Here is a 17,767-nt window from a genome sequence, read left to right as displayed (position 1 = left end):
AAACTTTATTCTCCAGTTACCAAAGAGAAAATCAGTTTATCTAATTTTCTTCATCTTTGATTACAGGAAAATGGGAGTGTCCTTGGCACCACTGTGATGTTTGTGGCAAGCCTTCTGTTTCTTTTTGCCACTTCTGCCCAAATTCTTTCTGCAAGGAACACGAAGATGGGACAGTACTAAATTCTACATTAGATGGACAGTTATGCTGCTCTGAACATGTTCTTGGGGTAGATTCTGTTGAAAATCAGAAGACTGAGAAACCCCCAAAAAAATTGACCAAGTTGAAGCCTAAAAAAAAGCGAAGGAACAGATGGATGAGAGCTGAATGCAAATAATAATGAACTGCAGTTACTACTGCCAACACTATCTTGTAGATAAGTTGTGTATAGGGCCAGAGAAGGACACAATTTTACATATATCCTGTAAGGTTACACTTGGATAAAAAAGCATTTTTAATCCACTGAGCCAACCACAGCAGTCTTCTGCTGCATCTGCACTGATAAAGAACTGTGGCATACACAGTTCAGAATTTTTTCAGGACAAACCAAACATATTACTCAGCATTACAGTTACACTTGAATTTTACGAATGTAAAGGGTTCCCTCCAATGTTTTTCCATTTGGGGGTAAATTAAAATCAAACCAGGTAGGCATATAAATGTAGTTTCTTGAGATAGTATTTGCCAGCCAGCAGTTGTTTAAAATAGTGTATCCTTGAAAGATGTTGTTAGTTCTCAAGTTCTTTTAAATAAGAAATTGTGTGGTGTATGCAGTCCCAATGAGAGCTGTTTGCCTTGTATTCATTGTGGAGGAAGTGCTCAAGTGGCATGCCCTATCCAGGTGCATTTCTCATTATAACCACAGACTTTATAATTTGTTCTTGCTCTTACAGAATGGCTAATTGTTCTTAAATAAAAATTGTTGTAAACATCCTTCCACCAAGAAATAAGGTGCATGGTGGAAAGAAGCACACTGTGTATTAGCAAGGGGAACCTTGCAAGAATTTTTTTCTATGCTTTTTTTGTCCTGAATTTAATTACAGATGAATAGAAATATACATGATTTTGAAGTGCTATACAAATCCAGATTTAGTGATGATATGTTGCAATTGAGGCACAATATTTAGGATTTTTGTGTTTTTAATTAAAAAAAAAAATTCTCAAATTCAATGAATAATTTTTTGTTCAGAAGCAAGCATTTTTCCAGTTTGCAATCCAAACATTGCACCATAGTAGTGCAAGAACTAAAATATGAAACTGAATAATCTATTACATTTTTTCATTTAAAATCTAGTTTGTTTAAATATTTCTTCCTAACACACATGACATAATTAAAGATAAAATTTAACTTGGTTATGTCCTTTTTTCAACAGCTTTTATGAAAAGGACTATTTGACTCAGGGCAGACTACTTGAAGTAATTCCTTACTGATGTAGGAGTTTACCACCTGGCTTTTTATGACCACTCCATTATTTCAGCGAAGCTATCTCAATTTTTTTATTCCCATAAGATTTTCAAATTTACAATATACATACATACACATATTAGTTAGGCTAACAGGTAAAATGGTATAGAAAAATAGCTAAATTTTATCTTCTATTTTATGCCGTTTTTGTGTAATTGTGATTGGTCAGGCAATGTTACAAACAAGTTTTGACTTGTACAGTCATAACTCAGCCCACATAAATGCAATGCACACTCTTATGCCCATTTAATAATTTGTATATGGTCTAGCTTAGTTTGCCTTTAATAGTGCGGAACCTCTGTGTGGCTCTTTTTTTTTTTTTTTAATGAAGCATAGCTTTATCATAAAAATGTAATATTTTTTCAAAAGATTTTTTTCAGGGCTTGATTGCAGATCTAGCTTTAATTATTGAAATCTACAGCTGTTCCCCATATGAAAATTTGTGTGTGTCATTTTATTAGAAATTTTTAATTTAAACAGTTCTAAAATGTACCTTTACACCATGGTGAAATTTGAAATATTTTTATTTTGTAATTGAGCATCTGCTTTGTGGTTTTGGATTGAAATTTATAAACACTGTTGGAAGGTTAATTCTTCCTTTTTCAACTAATCCTTTGCTTGAAGTAACACAGTTCAGTGTAGGAAAAAGTGTTACATTAGTGGTTGAGATTTTTACTTCACTTTTAGCAAATCATTATACAAAGTCTTGAACATGATGTAAAAATTGAAAGTTTCTCAAATGTGTTTACGGGGAATGTTCTTTCTTCTGAGGTCCTTTATTATACTGCCAAGGCTAAAGCATAGACAGGTACCTAAAATGAAAACCAAAAAGGTATGCTGTATATCCTTTTAGGATGGGGGAGGGAGGTTAGATGCCCTTTGAAGGAAAGGGATGAGAGAGAGACAATTTTTTTGATGACTTTCAAGCAAAATGAAGGAATTTGGTGTAATAAGAATGAGTATTTCAATATTTGTTTCTTTGGATAAAATAACCTCTGAGGAAAGCGTCATACAAATACTTTTTAAATAAGTTATTATAAAACTTACCTTGAATTCTAGTGCTTTAAATTTTTTATGTTGTTCATTGGCTAGTTACTTTGAGTCACCTCATTGTTGTACTAGTTCTAGTGTGTTGGAATAGGTGTTCTGTTTTTTTTTGTGGGCAGATGTCCTTATCACAGAAACTACCATCGGCACTGGTATTAATTGACACCATTGCAAAGACCAAAAACTGAATGATTATGGACTCTGCCAATTTATCTTCTTGGTCAGTTTCTGAAGCACAGTTGTGCAGCAGTGTGCACTACTGCCATTCATGCTGCGCTTGTCTGTGGATAAATAAAGTTTTCAGTCTCCATGGCTGTCACTTCCAACACTTTTTTTCATAATTTAGAGAGTGATTTCCTGTTGTCTGTGGTTTACTCTTTCTACTTCCCAATCGTAAACTATTTGAGCCAATAGTTACTTGCATCCCTGAGAATAATAAACTCTAGGGCTTGTGCCTGTAGATGTTTACTTTGTTAGTTAAATTAATTAATTTATTGAAAAGCCTATTCCTTCTATTCATTACTTTTGAAAATATCTATTGCAGATCTGAGTCAAATTCTCCCCTGATTCACATCTCCTGCAACCACATAGAACTCAGTAGGGTTGCTTTAAATATTGCTCAGCATATAATTTAGTCTGTGATTCAGGAAGATATTTTAAAGGGCTTTTTTCATTAATACTTTTTACACCTTATATCTTAAACAGTCTTGTGTAAAAGGAACACATTAATCTTTAGTGGTCAAAATCTACAAATATTGGACATACAATTGTAAAGGCATCTAATCCCAATTGAAACATACACATCGTGAAATTATGTCAAAATGTTTACATTTCATCTCAGCCATTAAAGTATAAGAGCTGATTTTCAGTAAATTCTGCTACACTAAGTTAGTACATAATAGGCAAAATAAAATGTGCTGTTGCCTCCTGATGAAATCAGAGACACTTTAGAAGTATGGTTTCAGTTGAAACAGAAGTATTTTTATATTATCTGGAAAATATAATTAATTAAACGGAATTGCTGGTTTGTTCAATAGTTTGTATTCATGGTAAGTTTTCAAGGGGGTATTTTAAATATTTAAAATACTGGAATTACTTTGGGGAAGTATTAATGGAGATGTTCTATATTGCGGAGTCATTATTCCTTGACAGGCCTTTGAGAAATTTCAGTGTCTTTTCACATATTAAAGTTCTTTCCCGGTTATCTTATTTTTTTTAATTGCCAGTTCTTGTTTGGGAAAGTGCTTAGTTACAGACTCTATTCTTACCTAACCTTTTAAAAAACAATGAAATGGTCTATATTATTGAAATACATGAGTATATTGCTATGTCATTATGGCTTGAAAGGACTGTAGCTTCATAATGTAAATTTATGCTTTGGGAGGGGGCGGGAGTTAAAGAGATTGACTAGAATTAGGCCAGCACAGAGCCTCTCAGTTCCCAACTTTCCGTTGGCCCTCTATAGTACCATAACAGACCACCAGGAATCTGCGGGCAACAGTTGGGTACCACTCTTGTAAGAGAAAATACACTCGTGAAATATTTTCTGAACTTGCCCATTTTTTTAAACAGAGAAGAATCACACTTCTCTGGAATATCATGTTGGTGCTCAGCATCTTATTTTTTTTTAATGACTGTATTATAGATCTTTGTGGCTTTGATACAGGTTAATGGTTTTGTGATCCTGGTAAAAGAAAGTAATAATTGTAAAAGTATCTGGCCAAATACTGCTATAGTCAGTGAATTAATTAAATGTGTAGAGAGAGACAAAAGAACTGCGGAATGTGCCTGTTTGACAATGGCTCTTGTGGAAAAAATGTATCATCTGATATCCCTGGTTCTAAAGCAATGACTTCATTAGGAGTTGGGTTAGGCCCTAAAATGAAATAACTGTGCCTGCCTAAAACTGAAGAGTTGTAACTGCTCGCTTCTACTTAGAATCCTTATTCTCATTTGCAATGGCTAATGTATAAAAAATTCATACTTCATTTATTTTACAATGCTCCAACGGCTGAGGGGCACACTATAACACATAAACCAAGGTCTTTGACCCAGCAAGAAAACAATCTAATTTATACTGCACCCACCAGGACTCTTACTTTCTACAGCTCTTTCTCCCACTTCATCTAGTGAAGCACATTAAAAGTCAAGAGACCCTCTTTCCCCAAACAGACTCCAGGAGCTCCAAAAAGGTATGTCTTTCATAGCTATTCTGCCTGTGGATCTTCACTCTGCCAGAGGAAAGAACTCAGCTTGGTCCACAGGTTGGAACCTCAACTTATTCACCCTGCATACGGTCACAAACCAGCTAAGAAACCTATGGAGAGACCTTGACCATGGACATGTCACTCCTTGTCCAGACTTGTTTTCATCCTACAGGGATTCTTGAGGTGGTAGAGTACAAAAATGCCTCCACTGTCCTGCTCACAAGCGCCACAGTTCTTCCCATATATTTTAGTCATTTGGCAATGAGTTTGGCATGCTTCCTGATGACTCTTATTCCCTAGGGACAGGATCAGGGCTCTTACAGATGTTCACTGCCACATTACTTCTCTAATTATATAGGAAAGGAGAAGGACCCAGGATAGAATCAGGCCTTACTTTTACCTGAACTGATAAAGTCAGTTAATTGATTAAAAACTGATATGGTTAGAGGGGTGTAACCAATTTATAAATTCACACAGCAATTTTTTTTAAACTCAGTATTATTAAAGGTAATAAAGAGACTGGAATGGTGGTTGTGGCACCTATTGGTTGGAGCAGAAGGTAAGCCTAGCGGTTAGAGCAGGAGTTGGTAGCCAGAAATAGAAGCCTAGGGTTAGCGACGCCAGAGCCAAAGGTCAGAACTAAAATAAGGAATCAGCATTGATGGTCAGAGCCAGGTTATTTGGAATGAGGCTGGATCCAAAGCAGGAAAAAGTCAGGAGCAAGTCAGGGGACATGACATAGGAACTAATGCAACTGTGGGAGAATGCGCTGAGCAGCCATTGGCCTAATACTGCTGCTGGGCTTCAGAGGGTTCCTGCTGCTTTCTCCAGCCAATTAGGCACTCTGGAGTCTGCTATGACTCAGTAAGGAGTTGGAGCTAACTAGTCCCAGGCTTAGCTATAAGTGCTAATTCCTGTATACAATGGTGGGGTACCTGAGCTGGTCCCAGAAGAGTAGACACACAATGTGGGCGAGATAATATCTCTTATTGTACCAACTCCTATTGGTTAGAAAGGTTTTTCAACGTACACAGACCTAAAGAAGAGCTCAGTGTAAGCTTGAAAGCTTGTTTCTTTCACCAACAGAAGTTGGTACATTAAAACTGTTCCTCAAAGGGAGGCGTGAGCTCGCTTTGGGAAAGCTGCTACCAGACTCATTCTTCTTTACCTAAAGGATCCATAGCCACAGAGCCTTGCGGCTCCCCTTGGTTCCAGTTCATTATTTCCAGCCAAGGGGAGTCATGGGAAGTGTCATGGCCCAGGCTGCTCCCCTTGACTAGAAATGGTGAACCGGAGCCAATGGGAGCCAGAAGACTCTGTGGCTAAAGACCCTTTAGATAAACGAACAGGTGGGGCAGGCTCGCTGTGGCTTTCCCAAAGTGGGCCCAGAGCCCTCTTTGAGAAACACTGTCTTAAAAGAAGTTTCTAATTCCTGACACTTTAATATTAGATATTATTTAAATATTATTTAATACTTTCTTTCATGTATGTTGTATCCAATACAGCATGGTACATACATTTATCTTTTGTCATCAGGTAGTATGTTGTGTTTTATAATCTGATGGGTATCTGTGTTAGTCTGTAAATTTAAAAAAAAAATCAACCTTTAAAAACAAGTGGTCCTGTAGCACTCAAGACTAAAAAAATATATATATAGTATCATGAGCTTTCATAGGTACAACCCACTTCTTCATATGATTGGAGCAAGAGGCAGCACAGAAAACCCAAAATTTAAAGCAGAAAGAGGGGGGGAAAGGGAAGGAGAAACCCCCCCTCCCCCGTCAGTTATAGAGTCTATGCTAAATGGGACTAATAGAGTGGGCTGTAAGTGCCCGATAACTAGCTTTTGATGTCATTTGGGTGTTGAATATAAAGGCCCATCCAGGTGATGTCTTTGTTCAGTCCCTGTGTGAAGATTTCAGATTTGCATCTGAAGGCCCATTCTGCAGTATCTCTCTTGTTGGCTCCTGAAATTTCTTTGCAAAAGAATGGCTGCTTTTAAATTCATTAATGAGTGCCCAGACAGGTTAAAACGTTACCAAATTGGTTTCTGTGTGTTACCATTTTGAATATCTGATTTGTATTCATTAATCCTTTATTGTAGAGACTATCCAGTTTGGCTAATATAAATGGTAGAGGGGCATTGTTGGCACTTAATGGCATAGATCACATGATCAGAGGATGTGCAGTTGTGTGAGCTGCTGATGTGGTGGCTTATGTGGAGATAGTATCACTTGTATAGATGTGTGGACAGATTTGGTAATGGAGTTTATTGCAGGTGTAGGTTCCTGGGGTGAGTATGTTTGAGGTGTGATGCTTGGTTGCTGGAAAGAATTTGCTTCAGGTTAGGAGGTTGTCTGTAGGTGAGGTTTGGTTTTCATCCCAAGGCCAGGAAAACAATCCCTCACTCTCTTCGAGCCAAGGCCAATTAACTTGGATTCACACTCTACAGCTAAAATATAGCAGTGTAGATATTCAGGCTTGGACTGGAGGCTGGTATCTGAAATCTGGCTGGGGGTGCAAGTTAGTTGACATGGTCTCTGAGCTTTGATGCCATAGATCTGTTTTTGCAGTATAAACATACATTTTGTTGCACCTGCTCACCACTCTTACAGGAAGTTTGGTGGCTCTGAAGGGCTGGATTGTATGTAGAGCTGAGTGCCATGAAGGAGGAAGAAATATTCTTGGGCTTTTTGCCTGATATTACAGTCCTATAATAGTGAGCAGCTTTTTCTTAGTCCCCAGCTTCAATTGGGGACTAGCAGGAAACACAGGAGAGAGGTATTTTTCAGTAATTGCCCACCACTTTCTCTACGGATATTCTCCCCATTTTTGCAGAATGGTGACTCTGGGACACAGCGTTCTCTGCCTCACTCCTTAAGGGAAACAGTGGGAGCAGAAGAGATTTTGTATGTTCTTAAGAGGAATTAGAAATAACTAACATACTTTAAACAGGCCCTGGTATATGATGCTACTAAATGCTCACTTATGGTATTATGTGTTCTTGAATTTGAGAGGATTGCCAGGAAACATCATTTTTTCCCTTGGATGTAGGAGTGAGAGTGTGTAATGATGTGCCTATTCCTGAACTAAGCCAGGCCTACAGAAATCAAATCACTTGTACATTTCGTGTTTGATCATTCATTGCTATAATTACATGTTTTGGCTACACAAACAAATCCTCTTGGATTAATAATGTCTTACATTCTGCCCATACATACAGTCCTAAATAAACATCTGTCAAGTCACTAGGCATGAGAAAAGAAATGAAGAAAATGTTTGAGACTTTTACTATTCTGTGCAATCCTATTGAACTACCAGCCAGCGTATACTGGTTGTGTGTGCCCCATTACACCATAAGTTGTGTGTTGTCTTGCTCCTTTTGATAGTAATGGAGCATTTAAAGTTTTCTTGACATTTTCTTGCCTTTGTTTCAGAATTATTAAAGACACAAGAAGGACTGCGCCTGGAAAATAAAGAATGAAAATTATTTTCGGGGGGATGGGAAAATTTGCCAGGTTATTTAGTCTGAGATTTATTGATAAAGCAAAATCAATTGACAGTTAAGGACCTGAGCAACACGCTGGGTAAGTGTGCTAGTATTTCATAAAGGTTCATAGGACTAATTCTGAGCTGATGTGAATCTTTATGATCCCATAATGAGGCACAAAGAGGAAAAAACCCAGACTGATTCTAGCTGAAAGTACAAAATTGTCAGGAAAAAAAATTACTTGTAAACTGAGTTTGCTGGACATGGAAATAATTAACAGATATCAAGCTCTGCAATACTATTTTCAGTTGCTTTTTGGCAGAACCATACTAGAGAAACTGATCTTAATGACACATTTATGCTCTGATGCACCAACATGCCCACCTTGGGCAGAAAGAGGTCCAACTTTTAGGTTGAGCAAATACAAGCTCATAGTAAATTTGTGGATTTACATCAACTCTGAATTAGTATTGGGAACCTTTATGAAATACTAGTACGTTTACCTAGCATTGCTCAGGTCCTTAACTCATTTTTGTTTTTAACAAAAAAAAATTCATATCAGGGCTGCTTGCTCTTCCTGTTCCTACCAGGCATGCTGCAGACTGTGCACTTCCCCATACTCACTGCCAAAGAGGAACAGCCAGCAATGTTTCTGTACATATAGAGGACAGGGAGAAGCTTCTGCTCCTCCAGGCCCTTCCTAAAGAGCGCGGGGGGGCAGGCTTGGAACTGGGGCAGTCCCAAATGGGGCATAGGCATACCTCTAGCCAATCCCTTTCACCTGCCCGGTGATTGTCTCTCTCTTTGGATGATTTTCTGGTACAACCAACTGCTTACCTTTCTCTAAGTCATGACAACAACAGCTGTATGCCGAATTTGATTGTACTAGCTCTTACCCTTTAGGAGAAGTTCTTGGACAGACAGACTATATAGTAGATTCCTGGGTTCTTATGAATGTGGCATTTTTCTATTTATCCCTCATTCAGACTATGTTCCATTTGAAATCCATGAATTAACTAAGGAGCATTGTGGCTACTCGGGAGAAATTCAGATGTCACCCAGCTGCTTAGCAGAGCACCCACAGCTAATTTTTGTATTTCTACGGGTGGTGCATTTTCACACCTACCTCAATACACATAAAAATTATTCCACACACAGATGGAAAAGATTATAGGGAACGTTGCTAAGAAATGTTGAATAGGTTTGTTTGTTTGTTTTTGAAAAAGCATTTCTGATGGAAAAGCCCAGGAGTGGTATCAGGTGAATCCAGAGGAGAGGATCCAGCCTTCAAATGATTTCCTGTCTCAATCAGGTAAAATCCCATCAAACTGGCTGCTTTCACCACTTCATTACCTCCTGAGGAAGTGCATCCAATCAGCTCTGCTGCAGGAAGCAAGAAAAGCTCTACCATTTCCTCTTGGAGCCTTGAGAGGTTGGGGGTTTTCTTTGGGTGGCGGGGGAATGGCTGGTGCTATTCTCCCAAAGTGAGATGGGAAAGGAGCAGAAAAAACTCAGCAAATCATGGCACCTCTGCTCCCTCCTCCGGTGAAAAACATTCTGCTTCCTGTACACACACTTCTGTGCTTGCAGGAACACCGGGCCTGAGAATTAGATAGTTGTTCCAGGCTTAGAAGGGGAGGAGCAGAGGTGCACTGACAAGCAGGAGACAGGGGTAGGTGGAGTGAGGAAAAAAGGGGGCAAAATTAATTGAGCTCGGGGATGGACAGAGACGGGGGTTGCAGGAAAGGCACAAAATGATGTTTGGGAAGAAGGCAAGTGCTGTTGCTGCCATTTCTTTGAATGTCTTAATGTGGATCCTACTGTAGATGCACTTGTGGCTCATGCAGGAGATCAGTTGTTTTTTAAATGGCAGTGTCCACTGGGACAGTGCACGTATCCTGTGCCTTATGAGAGCATAAAGGATAGGGTGATTGTAACCCTCCTTGCATTCTCTGTTATAGCCTATGGCGGCAAGACTATCCGATTTGTCTCACCTGGTAATTCTAAGCTTTGGCTAAATTTCCTCAAACCCTGCATAAAAACTATCAGACATTTTTTGACTTGAAGAAAGTGTCATTAATTGCAAAATTCCCACATGACAGCAGGGAGAAACTCATGGAAATAATTAAGAAAAAAGCTCCAAACTGGCTTTACAGACAGTAATGGATGCCTCTGATGACATAGCAGCATCCTGGCTCTAAATATCAGGCATCCCTCTGTAGCACTGGGTCATGAATGAAAACCTGCCCTTAGAGTGTGTGAAATTACTCAGTAAGTGTATTGAGGCTGAAAGTGTTGGTTTCGTATTAATTGAAAACTTCTCAACCGGGTTTATATTCGATACTTACCTTAGTCTCCCAAGTGTGTCTTTGGGCCAGAACCTCCACACAGAATCAGCAAGCTCCAACCCCTTAAAGCAGGATAACTCTACACATCCTTTCATAAAGCCAAGGAGTTTGAGACCCCACTCTTAGCTTCATCCCTATGGTGCAGTTGAATAAACCACCAGTGCTCTTCCTAAAATCACACTTGACATGTTACATTCATTTGCAGAGTCTTGTTCTATTACCATTTTAATCTATTGCCTCATCTCAATGTCAGTATCTGGCTTCTTGAAAGGCCAAGTCATCACAAAATTCCTGAATGGATCTATGATGAATGGTAGGAGTGCTTCCTTTTCTAGACAGCCCAGCCAGTCAGTTAATTAAATGGCTTGTAAAAGGTTAAACCCAGAATAGTGGGTATCCAAGACGTGTTGGCAATATTCATACCTAGAAAGGGCTGAACCTGGGAACAGATACATAAGTGAATAGGGAATGTTTAATTAGATGTGATCAGGTTATTTTCTTTAATTTTGGAGTTGGTTGAACTCTGCTCCTGATTCAAAATTATCCCACCACTGCTGCCTCCTTGACAAGGCTGTTCCCTACTCAGGCACTTTGAGTGCAGAAGTGGGTGCTTGCAAGAGATCTTAAAATACTCTGCCACTAAAGGCTTCTGGGCTTATATTAAAAAACAAAAAAACAACCTCTCCCCAAGGTCACAGATTCCCTGACTCTGGGTGGTACACTGCCACTACTCAAAGGCAAAAACCCTTTTGAGAGCCCAGGAAAACACACTTAAGAATTTCTTCCTGTGGGGTAACCCCACGCTCTTTAACCCTTTTTCAGGAGGATGCTTGAAAACAAACTACTGTAATTTCTTTATAGTGGACTTTCAATCTGAGGCACGTGCACACAACTTCCTGCCATCTAGAACACGATTATCAGATCATAGACTTAAAATGTGAATTAACAACATATATTTGATAAAGCATACTTGGTTGCTACATGTTACAGAGCATCTGAAGTAGATCAAAAGCACAGAGAATTACTTCTCTGAGATTCCTTTTAACAGTTAGAGTACTGGGGGAAGGGTACATAAATCAGCGCACAGGAGTTCAACCAAACCCAGAATTAAAGAAAATAACTTGATCGTGTCTGTCTAAACATTCCCTGTTTAGATGTACATATCTATTGTTCCAAGGTTCTCGTCCTTTCTAGACATGGATATTGCATGACTAGTCGGCTTACTTATCTGTCCCTAGCTCTTGCTCTAAATTTACACAAAAGACTGAAACAGGTAGAACCTTTTTTAATTCAACTCTCACTCTCTTCCCATTGGCTTTCCTGGCTCCCTGCCAACACTTCCTGGATACCCACTGTCTCTGGGTTTAACCCTTTACAGACAATTTAGTTAAGTGAATGGCTGGGCTGTCACAAATAGGATAGTATGCCCATGTATTACAAGATCACCCAATGTGTCTTCAAATGAAAATAGGCTGGAGAATTCTAGGAAACAAGTAAGGCACAAAAATTAATTTATCTGAAAGCAAAAATGCAAGTGGCCAAAGAAGAGAAATCACGATAGAAATGAAAATGTTAGGAATATACTATCAAAGGAACACCTTGACCGTTGTTTAAACAAGAAGTTACCCAAGTTGCAGGTGGCATATGTACCACTTTTACTATAGCATAATATATACTACTCACCTGCTGAGGAAAGGGCTAGTAGTACAATGGTTAGAGGAGCCAGTTCACAAGAGTTTCCTGCCTTATAAAGAAATGTTTCCATACAATACTGTGGTTGACTGCTCCCAGCTGGGCAGAATGCATTAGGAGGGCACAGAATTGGATTCACATCTGGGCTCTAAGGAAGTGAAAATACAAAATAGGAACTTTCATCAGACTGGTCATAGTTGTTAAGCTACACTGTACACTGTTCAGCATGATTCAGGGCTTTAAATAAGAGTGTCCCTGCTGTGAAGAACGTCTCAGCTACGAGAGACAGGAACACACCGTCCGTACGAGGGAGAAACTTAAGGCTTCTGGGCTTATATTTAAAAAAAAAAAAACCTCTCCTCAAGGTCACAGGTTCCCTGACTCTGGGTGGTACACTGCCACTACTCAAAGGCAAAAACCCTTTTGAGAGCCCAGGAAACCACGCTTAAGAATTTCTTAAGGTTGTTATTAACTTAGAATCATAGAATAATAGGACTGGAAGGGACCTCGAGAGGTCATCGAGTCCAGCCCCCCGCCCTCAAGGCAGGACCAAGCTCCATCTACACCATCCCTGACAGATGTCTATCTAACCTGTTCTTAAATATCTCCAGAGAGGGAGATTCCACCACCTCCCTTGGCAATTTATTCCAATATTTGACCACCCTGACAGTTAGGAATTTTTTCCTAATGTCCAATCTAAACCTCCCCTGCTGCACTTTAAGCCCATTACTCCTTATCCTGTCCTCAGAAACCAAGAGGAACAAATTTTCTCCTTCCTCCTTGTGACACCCTTTTAGATATTTGAAAACCGCTATCATGTCCCCCCTTAATCTTCTTTTTTCCAAACTAAACAAGCCCAGTTCATGAAGCCTGGCTTCATAGGTCATGTTCTCTAGACCTTTAATCATTCTTGTCGCTCTTCTCTGTACCCTTTCCAATTTCTCCACATCTTTCTTGAAATGTGGCGCCCAAAACTGTGGACACAGTACTCCAGCTGAGGCCTAACTAGTGCAGAGTAGAGTGGCAGAATGACTTCACGAGTTTTGCTTACAACACACCTGTTGATACAACCTAGAATCATATTTGCTTTTTTTGCAACAGCATCACACTGTTGGCTCATATTCAACTTGTGGTCCACTATGACCCCTAGATCCCTTTCCGCCATGCTCCTTCCTAGACAGTCGCTTCCCATCTTGTATGTATGGAACTGATTGTTCCTTCCTAAGTGGAGCACTTTGCATTTCTCTTTATTAAACCTCATCCTGTTTACCTCTGACCATTTCTCTAACTTGCTAAGGTCATGTTGAATTATGTCCCTATCCTCCAAAGAAGTCGCAACCCCACCCAGTTTGGTATCATCTGCAAACTTAATAAGCGTACTCTCTATCCCAATATCTACATCATTGATGAAGATATTGAACAGTACGGGTCCCAAAACAGACCCTTGAGGAACTCCACTTGTTATCCCTTTCCAGCAGGATTTAGCACCGTTAACAACAACTCTCTGACTACGGTTATCCAGCCAATTATGCACCCACCTTATCGTGGCCCTATCTAAGTTATATTTGCCTAGTTTATCAATAACAATATAATGTGAGACCGTATCAAATGCCTTACTAAAGTCTAGGTATATGACATCCACCGCTTCTCCCTTATCCACAAGGCTCGTTATCTTATCAAAGAAAGCTATCAGATTAGTTTGGCATGACTTGTTCTTCACAAACCCATGCTGGCTATTCCCTATCACTTTATTACCTTCCAAGTGTTTGCATATGATTTCCTTAATTACCTGCTCCATTATCTTCCCTGGGACAGACGTTAAACTGACCGGTCTATAGTTTCCTGGGTTGTTCTTATTCCCCTTTTTATAGATGGGCACAATATTTGCCCTTTTCCAGTCTTCTGGAATCTCCCCTGTCTGCCATGATTTTTCAAAGATCATAGCTAAAGGCTCAGATACCTCCTCTATCAGCTCCTTGAGTATCCTGGGATGCATTTCATCAGGACCTGGTGACTTGCTGACATCTAACTTTCCTAAGTGATTTTTAACTTGTTCTTTGTGTATCCTATCTTCTAAACTTACCTTCTCTCTGCTTGTATTCACTACGTTAGGCACACCTCCAGACTTCTCGGTGAAGACCGAAACAAAGAAGTCATTGAGCATCTCCGTCATTTCCAAGTTTCCTGTTACTGCTTCTCCCTCCTCACTAAGCAGTGGGCCTACCCTGTCCTTGGTCTTCCTCTTGCTTTTAATGTATTTATAAAAGGTCTTCTTGTTTCCCTTTATGCCTGTAGCTAGTTTGATCTCATTTTGTGCCTTTGCCTTTCTTATTGTGAGCATCATGGAAATAAGAGTTTTTAAGAGTGACCTGAATGAGGTGGTGTGGGGGAGGACTATGCATTGGTGAACCAAACTAGAGGGTAGTGTTCTAAGCATTGCAGGAGGTTTGGGAGCTAGAGACTAACATGGCTTTGCTGGTAAAGTAGGGAGGACAGGACAAGATTAGCATGCTCTAGGTTTGTTTGTTTTTTAACATAAGAACGGTCAGACCAAAGGTCCATCTAGCCCAGTATCCTGTCTGCTGACAGTGGCCAATACCAGGTGCCCTAGAGCAGTGTTTCTTAAACTTTTTAAGACAGGAACACCAAGGATTTTTTTTGTTGAGGAAAAAAAAAAAGTTGCCTGCCCCTTTAAGGGCAGCCATTATAAATTCTGTTCACCACAGCACATCAATGTGCCACAGAACACAGTTTAAGAAACACTGCTCTAGAGGGAGGGAACAACAGGTAATCCTCATGTGATCAATCACCCATTTCCAGCCTCTGACAGAGGCTAAGGACATCATTCCTACCCATCCTAGCTAATAGCCATAGATGGACCTAACCTCCATGAGTCTATCTAGTTCTTTTTTTTAACCCTGTTAATGTCTTAGTCTTTACCACATCTTCTGGCAGGGAGTTCCACAGGTTGACTGTGCACTGAGTGAAGAAAAACTTGCTTTTGTTTGTTTTAAACCCGCTGTCTATTAATTTCATTTGGTGACTCCTTGTTCTTCTATTGTAGGAATAAGTAAATAACTTTTCCTTATTCACTTTTTCCACACCAGTCATGTTTTCATAAACCTTTATCATATTCCCCCTTAGTCTCTTCTTTTCTAAGCTGAAAAGTCTAAGTCTTTTTAATTGCTCTTCATGTGAGATCCATTCCAAATCTCTCATTTTTGTAGCCCTTTTCTGAATCTTTTCCAATGCCAACGTATCTTTTTTGAGATGAGGCAACGTCTGTATGCAGTATCTCATGTGGGCGTATCATGGTGTTATATAGGGGCAATAAGATATTCTTTGTCTTATTCTCTATCCCTTTTTTAACGATTCCTGACATTCTATTTGCTTTTATGACTGCCGCTGCACACTAAGTGGCTGTTTTAATTAATTTAATTAAACTGATGTTCATTTTACCCAGTAATTAGAGGGCTGGGCAGGAGAGCAGTCACCCACCTGCTGTGGCCCTGCTGGCAGGACCCCATCCAGCCAGAGCAGCTTCCTGCCCACAGAATGCCAGTTGGCTGAAGTAGCCCTCACTCATGGAGGGCTGCGCGGGAGGAGACTGGTCAGATCCTAGCCATGGTAGCAGCCCCCACTGTGGGATCCCAGCCACTGTGCACCAGCCCTCCATTGTTAACCAATTAAATCATAGATGTTAAGGTCAGAAGGGACTATTATGATCATCTAGTCTGACCCCCTGCACAGTGCAGGCCACAGAATCTCACCCACCCCTCCTAGAATAATCCTCTCACCTATATCTCAGATATTGAAGCCTTCAAATACTTTGAAGACCCCAAGATGCAGAGAATCCTCCAGCTGTGATCTGTGCCCCATGCTACAGAGGAAGGCGAAAAACCTCCAGGGCCTCTGCCAATCTACCCTGGAGGAAAATTCCTTCCCGACCCCAAATATGGCGATCAGCTAAACCCTGAGCATGTGGGCAAGACTCACCAGCCAGACACCCAGAAAGTTCTCTATAGTAACTCCTATCATCCCTCCATTGACGTATTTCCCACTAATAATGAATGGTCAATTAGTTACCATGATTGCAAATGACAAATGATTACAATTATATCGTTTAAACAGCCTTTTAAGTGGGTATTTACATCCTAATTTTAGGTTTGTTGACAGCACAGCTGTATTTGGCTACAAGTGTGAAAAACCGCATCCCAGAGCAGACATAGCTGTGTTAGCAAAAATCCAGTATGGTCACAACTATCAACAGAAGGGCACTTCTATTATTCATTATATAGATATAGACCCATGGGAAGGAGACCCTTGAAGAATTCCACAGGGTTTTCAACAACTTCCATGCCACCATCAACCTTAGCCTGGACTAGTCCACTCAAGTGATCCTCTTCCTTGACGCTTCAGTCCAATTACACGACTTTCACCACCTTTCCAACATGCCTTTAGTTTCTATCCAAGACACATTTCCCAATCCATTGTTTATAGCCAGGCCCTAAGATACAGCCAGATTTGCTCCACCTACAGGATCTGTATCAAGCATTCTTAAAACTAAAATATCCACTCAGAGAAGTTAAAGAAGCAGACTGACAGAGCCAGATGAGTCCCCAGACATCAGCTTCTTCAAGATTGGTGCTACATAGAAAACAACAGAACTCCACTTGTCATCACCTACAGGCTTCAACATAAACCTCTCCAGCGCATTATCAATCATCTACAACCTATCCTGGAAAATGACCTGTCACTCTCACAGGCTTTGGGAGACAGGCCAACCTTCGCCTACACACAATCTCCTAACCTGAAACAAATTCTTTCCAGCAACCACACAATACATCTCCAACATACTCACCCAGGAACCCACCTCTGCAATCAACTCTGGTGCCAACTCTGTCCACACATCCATACAACGACATTATCACAGGACATAACCACATAAGCCACCACATCCGAAGCTCATATAACTGCACATCCACCAATGTGATCTATGCCATCAGTTGCCAGCCATGTCCCTCTACCATGTATATGGCCAAACTGGACAGTCTCTATGACAAAGGATTAATAGACACAAGTTAGATATTCAAAAAGGTAACACCACACAGAAACCTGTCAGGTAACATTTTAATTTTCCTGGGCTCACATTAATGGATCTCAAATTTTCCATATTTATTACAAGACAATTTCAAAAACCAGCTTGAAAGGGAAGCTGCAGAACTTAATTTCATTTGAAAGTTTGATATCCACAATAGAGGTTTAAACAAAGACTTTAACAAGTTTACCAGCTACGTTCCACATCCTCATGACATAAAAAGCTGAACACTGGGTACTTAAGAGTACTTAGAACCCACACTATCAGCTTTATTAGCATGGACACTCTAATTATTCTTTCCCAATTTCTTCTCCTTTCCTTTCCCTCCCCATCCCCTTGCTTTCTCTGCTATTCATTTGGAACCCGGACCCCTTAAACTCCAGTCATCTGAAGAAATGGGTTGTGCCCATGAAAACTCATAT

At 40.0% G+C, this 17,767-nt stretch overlaps 2 protein-coding genes across 7 annotated transcripts in view; one reads left to right on the top strand and one right to left on the bottom strand.

Moving 5' to 3' along the window:
- Window positions 1-7,965, top strand: part of NSD2 (nuclear receptor binding SET domain protein 2) — a 190,766-nt gene extending 182,801 nt beyond the window's left edge. For all 4 annotated transcript variants that reach the window (XM_075930893.1, XM_075930890.1, XM_075930891.1 and 1 more), the window contains one exon: window positions 67-7,965. In XM_075930893.1, the coding sequence (XP_075787008.1) occupies window positions 67-335 (269 nt within the window). In that variant the 3' untranslated portion in view covers window positions 336-7,965. The remainder of the gene's footprint in view (window positions 1-66) is intronic.
- The window catches only part of LOC102463770 (uncharacterized), a 62,172-nt gene that overhangs the window by 24,201 nt on the left and 20,204 nt on the right, over window positions 1-17,767 (bottom strand). Inside the window, exons 8-9 of one of the 3 annotated variants that reach the window (XM_006134726.4) lie at window positions 12,239-12,395; window positions 7,985-8,183 (exon numbers count right to left, since the gene is read on the bottom strand). The exons of 1 other annotated variant lie outside the window; for it this stretch is intronic. In XM_006134726.4, coding sequence (XP_006134788.2) covers window positions 8,032-8,183; window positions 12,239-12,395 — 309 coding nt within the window. In that variant the 3' untranslated portion in view covers window positions 7,985-8,031. Of the gene's footprint in view, window positions 1-7,984; window positions 8,184-12,238; window positions 12,396-17,767 lie in introns of those variants that run through there. One more of the 3 variants, XM_025190508.2, reaches the window with a different exon arrangement.

Source organism: Pelodiscus sinensis, chromosome 5 (assembly GCF_049634645.1).
Source record: "Pelodiscus sinensis isolate JC-2024 chromosome 5, ASM4963464v1, whole genome shotgun sequence".
Lineage (NCBI taxonomy): Eukaryota > Metazoa > Chordata > Testudines > Trionychidae > Pelodiscus > Pelodiscus sinensis.
The sequence above is the reverse complement of the archived record's forward strand: the minus strand, read 5'-3'. Positions and strand labels throughout refer to the sequence as shown.